This window comes from Papilio polytes, unplaced genomic scaffold, assembly GCF_000836215.1.
Source record: "Papilio polytes unplaced genomic scaffold, Ppol_1.0 DF821511.1, whole genome shotgun sequence".
In the NCBI taxonomy this organism is placed as follows: domain Eukaryota; kingdom Metazoa; phylum Arthropoda; class Insecta; order Lepidoptera; family Papilionidae; genus Papilio; species Papilio polytes.
The window spans coordinates 2016713-2024446 of NW_013527693.1; the positions used below are offsets into that span (position 1 = coordinate 2016713).

The following is a 7734-nucleotide window of genomic DNA, read 5'->3' on the forward strand; positions in this document are numbered from 1 at the left end:
AAATTCAGACATTATAAAATAAAGATTTATAAATAGATAACATTTAAAGCTTTTTTACCTTTTTTTTCACATACGATAATGGGGAAACCATTAAAGAAACAATTTATTTCTTGTCAAAGGTTCGTATTGTTTAAAGTCAAGGCGATAGGAGGATAATACAATAAGGAGATAAAATACGCCAGGCGACAAGTAATTTTTTAGTGAGTAATATTTTAAAACATAATAAAAAAAGTTGACATGTATGGACTAATAAACGTTTTTTTTTATGTTAAAATGTAAATCCCATGCGTATTTAAGTTAAATCCGTTAAGTTAAAAATAAGTACGTTCAACGTTCACGAGAAACTGTTGAAATGAAAACAATTTTTAGTATACTTTACATATAAATATAATGTAAATAAGCGTTTTGTTTTGCAGACGGCTTTATCATACTTGTGTATATAATAAGAATTTTCGTCTTGTTTGCTTATGTTTATAATGGGATTTTCTATCTATACCTACATGAAATAAAATTGAAATGTCTGTAATATCACAAGAAAACCTCCAGATTTCGGGAAGATGATGTATTTGTGTTGCTAATAACGAAAATCTCATTTAATTTTTTTGTCTATCTGTCCGCAAGCCGCGTTTGTTTCGGGTTATTTCCGAAACGTGTGGGCCGATTTCGTCTGGACTTTCACTGAAGGGTAGCTGACATAGACGGGCATATTATAGTCTATTTTTAATCTTAATATTACGTAGGCGAAGTCGCGGGCAACAGCTAGTCTTTAATATAAATATTAGTAGTCTTCAATACTTGTCTATTATTGTTTATATATATTAAGTAGAAGTTTTCGGAATTCAAAAAGGATTGTTTAAATTTAAAACCCACCGTGTGGTCTCTAACAATTTTTCTTAGCGACCTTTAGGCTTTATGATAATAACGAAGTTAATAAAAACAGCTATTTTTAACAGTTAATCTAACTATAATTATAGTTTTAATAAAGTTGTACAATAAATTAAATTGTGTAGTTTCAATAAAAACAGTTAACCGGCAAAAAACAACAATAATTACTTATTCAAAGAATTGAAGTTATTAAACTATTGTAATAGATATTAGTTAAACTATTGTTTGAGACTTTTATTGTCATTCAGTCCACGGTCAAATTCATTTACGAGATCGGATCATTACTGTATTTAAATTACAATATGTATAAAAGTAACTCGACGTCAATGCACAGTAATCTAGATTTTTATAGAACAAAAGAACAATATATCATACCCTTGTTCATGCAAAACTCAATTGCTATATAGTGTAGTGAAATGTCACGGTCGCTTCCAAAAGGTTCCGCGAAATCAAACAATAAGGGTGGCCGAAAAATCAGCTTATTAACTACGGGACTTAGAAATATGGAATCTTGCATAGAGATTTTTGTTACTGTGTAAAGGTTTAAAATACTACATTCGAATAGTGCACCTTTGTATGATAATTCATTATATTAAATCAGAAAATAGGAATGGGAAGTTTAGTTTTCCAAAGAACCTTCTCGATAGGCGGACCTACTACATTATCGTTTACAAAGAAAATTGTTATGCAATATATAGAAATTACTTTATCAGTGACCACGAGTTCTAAGCAAATGTTATCGATCTGCTATAAAGAGGTTAATGTTATTAGTTCACAACTGTACACAAACATTATTTTAATATCATGAGGTGGTAAGCGAGGAAGCGGGGGCCTTCAAAAGGAGAGTGAACAGCTACCTATTAAGCTAGCTCGTACCATCTTTCGACTGCATCGTCACCTCCTTCAGGTGGGATCGTGGTCAAGCGCTAGCTTAACAAATATAAAAAAAAGCGGACACCTTAATTCGTCGTAATTGCGATGCGATCGCTGCCGACTTTTGTCTACCCTTATCGACTGAGGGGACGAACATAATATTTTGTAGATTAATTATTCTCAACCTAGTAAAAATACAGTAACTAGAGGGTCGACAAAGATATCAAAAATACAGGTGAAAAATGAAAATATTAAATAATTTTAGAATTACTAAAAGTGTATACGCAAAAACCAATTGTTAACTAAAACAAAACAGTTAAATTATTTAATGGCCAGTGGGAGGCGCGACGCTACCGCGACACAACCCCATTAACCCTTGCCCTGAAGAAGGACCCCCTCAGGATCTGAAACTGGTCAGTGCCGTAACCGAAAAAAGTAGACGTGAGTAATAGCCGTAATGTAATTAGTTATAAAACAAAACATGCAAGAATATAAGTAAAATATCCAATATAAAATAGTTTTTTAATGTTCCTATACGCTAACAAATAAATACGGTGTTTTACTTGTAGAAAAGTCTCATCAACTAGAAAAGACAACAAAAAAATCTCATGTTTCTACTACTTACGCCGTTATTTCTAAAGAGCCAAGAAAGCAGTGGCAGGCAGTAATACTAAGCGAATGTGAAAGGCGTAGATAGTAATATCCACAGAAATCAAAGCAACCTCTATACATGTCAACTTTTATGGCTTTACGTCAATGGCCTCTACAACAGTAATAATTGGACATTATCTGGACACGCTTCAGTTATTTGATAAAATTAATTAACTATCACTTTAATTACAAATACCTAGACTAAACAGGGTATCAAGTACTGTTTTAGCACTAGCTGTTGCTCGCGACTTCGTCCACGTGCAATTTAACAAACATAGCCTATGTTACTCACAGATAAATTACCTTTTCACGGTGCAAGAATTTTTAAGATCGGCCCAGTAGTTTTTGTGTGAATCAAATACATACAAAACTCCAAATATTCCAAAATACAAATCTATTCTTTATATAATATTAGTATAAACAAATAAGAGCATTTAAGTTGTGAAAGTCCAATGAAGGTACCTCATAAAATTATGGTTAAAAGATATCTGTATGTTTTACGGAAAATCTTTCAGAGGAAGTTCAAAGTGAGTTATGATTTCATCAAAGATGTATTAGCTTTGTTTTACAGCAACTCAGACGTTGCTTCAGTAAAATACTTGAGGGGTAGAAAATTAGCGCTTTTAAATTTAGCTATAAATGGTCATTACTTATATTATTATATTAATAAGTAATACGTGTTTAATTTTAACGTAAGATATGGTGAGCAAAACCACAACATCATCACGTTCCACACTGAACTAAACCGATTATTACCAGTTCATTTCAATTCAAAGATAAATCTGTTTTGTTGAACTTTTCCATCCGATACAAAAATATGTAGAAAAATTATAAACACGTAACTATTAAAAAAATAGTTGTGCTCCAAATACAGGTTACATATCTACGCTATAATATATACGCAACTCCGCCCGCGTGTAATAAAAAAAACAAAAGTGAGTAGCCTATATGTTCTTCCAGACTATCCTCAAATTTCATTAAGATCCGTTCAGCCGTTTAGGCTACAAACTCTAACAAAGATCCACCCATACATCCATCTAAACTTTCGCATTTATTATATTAGTATGAAGTATGATTGTAATCTGGTGTCAATATTTAGTAACAGCGGGGGCAAAGTTCAGTCGTACATGACTAATGGAAACGTTTACTTTTAATAAAACGATCATTTCTCTATTTTTATTTTTATAATTCTATAATAAATAGTTACAGTATAATACTACTTAATAAGTTATATGAGAATAAATTGATGAATAAAACACTAATATATTTATTTCAAATGCTGGATGCGTTACGGATATTTAAATTGAACACCATTAAATTGTAAATTACTTCCTGTTATTAGCATATCTTGATAACATCGGGGTCAGCCACTTTTAACTAAATATACAAGAAATAAACAATACCAAACAAAATGTCCGTTGAGATATAAATAAAACTAATTAAGATTCTCTTTTTATTTACATACTTAAAATAAATCCCTGTTCACTTTTATTTCACAACATTTATCATAACCGCCATTTTGAATTTGGCTGTGACGTCATAATATTTTTTCTCGTAATCCATTCCATTTCATAGACCAATCAATTCCATCACCTACAAGGAATATATTTTTTTTCTTTTTTTACTACGTCAATAATTTAGTATCACTAAAAATAAAATGATAAATGAAATAATCAAGAAATGTAAACAAATCATATAAAATGAGAAACTAAATGAAACACTTTTATACAGAAAAAAATATATAAATAGCATCAAAATTAAAAATGTTTCTTTAGTAGCTACTAAAAATGGAACATACATAGTGTAACAACGCATATACGCTTGCTATCTATGTGCGTGACGTCATAAACTTCAGGTCTTATGTTATCGTTCACGGGTTGTACACCACTAACTTATGGCTAAAATAATTTATTTTTACTTAGATATTTAAATACCGGACACCAATATTAAAGTCTTACAAAGATTAAAGTAAATATGAAAATTACTACGCAGAAAGTGTTTTATGCGGGAGTGTTATTTACTTAATTATATAGCCTTATGTAATCAATATTATATATTTAATTGTACGAGACAAAATAATAACGAATTGAATAATAGGTTTGTTCATAGTTGAATATTATGACTATATATGTTACTTTTTTGTAATTTCCCATTCCTTAAAGTTTGAAACCAATTCGATCAAGTTTTTGTATCGAAAATTGTTGATATGACATTTTGATGGCCATTTACACTTCTAACAAAAACATATTCTTCAGCATATTCAAAGCTCGCGCTTGTGTTTCATTCTCTGCGACGAGATCCATGTTGACGTATTTAGCGGCTTGCAGTATCTTGAGACAGGACGCATCTTCAGGCGGCAGTTTGTGGTACACCTCCGCGAACATCGTCTTCGCAGTCTCTCCGTGGTATGAGAGGGGGTCTAGGATATCGGCTAAATCAGACGACTCCAGGAGGCAACATATGTGGGCGAGAGTCACGCATAACTGAAAATAATTAAGTTAAAAAAATTATTTAAAATATCTTCCGGCTCGAAGGACCATGTATGGTTGATTTTTTTCTAATTTAACTAAAGTGTAAAGTGAGTACTAGTGTTCTATTCAGAACTATATGATCTATGGTTTAACAGAATTTCTATTGAAGTACAGGATTTGATTGAGTTTGAGTCGTAATTACATTTCTAAATGTGCAGAACTATTGGGTCAAGCGAAATTTTTTACAGTAGCAACCGGATAGCATACATATAGCATTAAGATTCACAGAATATTGATTAATCTAGTCAGTTTCGAATCACAAGTTTAAAAGCGAATAACCCTTTTAATATAAAGTATTATTCGAACAATCAAAACTGACAATAATTTTCCATACATCACATACTTTATGTATTTACTAGCTGTTACTCACGACTTCTTCCGCTTGTAATTTAAAGAAAAAAGGCCTGGGTCGCTAAGATAACGTAGCTTTTTAATGGTGTAAGAATTGAAATCGACCCAATAGTTTTTGAGTTATTTCAATTCATGCAAAAATAGAAATCTTTCCTCTTTATATTAGTACGAGTTGTTGCCCGCGACTTCGTCCGCGTGGTATTAGAAAAGTTACGTATCCCTCGGGAACCGGACATTTCTCGGGGATGAAGCTTATCCCATGTGTACTCCAGACTTTGTTTTTAGCTGTACCAAAATTCAATACGTTATGTTGAACCGTTGCAGAATGATCGAGTAAACATTAAAAAACTAAATTAATGAATCCCACGGAAACCGTAATTATTCCCGGGATAAAAAGTAGCCTATGTGTTCTTCCAGACTATGCTCTAAACCTGTGCCAAATTTCATTGAGATCCGTTCAGCCGTTTAGGCTACAAACGCTAACAGACATCCATCTAAACTTTCGCATTAATAATATTAGTAAGATAAATATACATAGTGACTTATTTTGTCCATTCTACCGCTAGTATAATCAAAAGTTTTCTATCTTGAGGTAAAGTGCCACTCATATCAACACCGACCCTCAGGTCATACGGGCTGAATCGCGGAGGGCGCACACGGTCATAGGGAATGTGTAGTTTTATATAGTGATTTATATTCGTATACCTGTTCAGCGAGGTTGTCTTTATGCTTGTATTCAGTGAAGTCGTCGAGATGCGCCGCGCTGTCCAGCGCCTGCGCCAGTCCGCGCCACAGCGCGGCCAGCAGCGTGCCCAGCTGGTGGCGCCGCGCGCACGACCGCAGCGCCACCGCCGCCGTTATACGCACCTTTATGTTCTTCGCACTCTGCGCCAACTTGCACAGCTCCGGGATCACTTGCTCCTGTTTACATTCATTACTTCGACAACCAATTACTAATGTGGGCGTTTTTTTCAAAAGAAAAGTTTAGTTTTTAAGACAGATAACAGTAAATCGAAATCTACTAAGCTCCAGTGGCAGATTACAAAAATGCTAAAAACCAGCATCGCATTGCTTAGGTTGAGGGGTTCAAGCCTGTAGCCCATTGTCGATTTATGTTTCTACTTAGATCATAACTGCATTCTTATTTTTTATGACAATTGTAAAAGACCGTAATTTATATTTATTCATAAAAAAAACTGTGAATTATTTTTTTGAATTAATGAATGACACAAAATATAAAATTTACCTTAATTATTTCTTATAATTATCTCTTAATTTTTGTTTAAAATCTTAGTTTTTGTTACTCAAATGCTTACTTATATATTAACATTGAGATGTTGACTTAACTTTTACCTTACCATCTTATGAGAAAAAAGATGTTTAGTTTACCTGCCATCCTTGAAAGCATACAAAAAGACATTCGTTCTTCATAGCGTTGCCGAGGGCGTAGCAAGCATTCCAGCGCACTTTCATACTGGCGCCGTGACTGGCGCAGCTCAGCAGCCGGCTGACGGCAGTATCGAACAGCGGCTTCAGCGCGCCGTTGTGCGACAAGTTCTCGCGAGTTAGTATACGCAGCAAGTTGCCTATACTACGCATTGCACTCATTTTCACCTAAATAAAACAAACATTTTCATTTCCCACCCCTTATTGTACCATCTGGTATTTCAATTGTCGCTCACAATGCAGTTAGATGGAATACTTGCCGAATACATTTTTTTTCTGAATTCGCCAAAATGGCAAAGCGACCTCTGCCCATAGACATCTGCAATTGCAGATGCCTTGCCTACGCTAAATCGACGGAGGAGACGCACGTAAAGGGAACATATCCCCCTCCTATGCGTCTCCTCCACCGTAAAATCCACTTTCCTATCAAATACCTTCCTTATAAGAAAAGGGTGGAACGGGAAAAGAACTAAAATTGGTCCTTCGGCCTAAACATATACTGAACTACTATTCTCTACTACTATTCATCTACACTAATATTGTAAAGAGGAAAGATTTGTATTTTTGTATGTATTGAAATAACTCAAATACCGATTGGATTTTTTTTTTCACTGTTCGATAGGTAATTTATCTGTAATATTGGCTATACTTTTTATTTTCGCGCGGGCGAAGTCGCAAGTAACAGCTAGTTAATTATATAAATTAAGAGTTGTTTAAGTTGGTGACTATTTGCTGTACAATATTTAGTCCTAGATGGGACGCCAATTAAATTCTTTGACTGCATTATATTGTTGAAGTTACTTTTTTAAACATATCAAGTAAAACATTGGCACATTATTTCGAATTTGATGTTTGTGTGGATACCTTGTCATTATCTAAGGCGCTGGCGACGCTGGCCTTCAGCAGACGCACCAGCAGTTCGTCACTGATGCTGTCCAGCTCCGGCACCTCTCTGTATATAACATACTACTTGTCATAGATTGTCAAGGTGCGGGGG

General features: G+C 34.0%; 1 protein-coding gene across 2 annotated transcripts in view; it reads right to left on the reverse strand.

The window, feature by feature from the left end:
- Positions 1-3579: 3579 nt before the first annotated feature.
- LOC106108541 (HEAT repeat-containing protein 6) overlaps positions 3580-7734 on the reverse strand; it is an 11164-nt gene continuing 7009 nt past the window's right edge. For both annotated transcript variants that reach the window (XM_013289731.1, XM_013289732.1), the window contains exons 14-17: positions 7602-7689; positions 6681-6905; positions 5997-6212; positions 3580-4892 (exon numbers count right to left, since the gene is read on the reverse strand). In XM_013289731.1, the coding sequence (XP_013145185.1) occupies positions 4635-4892; positions 5997-6212; positions 6681-6905; positions 7602-7689 (787 nt within the window). In that variant the 3' untranslated portion in view covers positions 3580-4634. The remainder of the gene's footprint in view (positions 4893-5996; positions 6213-6680; positions 6906-7601; positions 7690-7734) is intronic.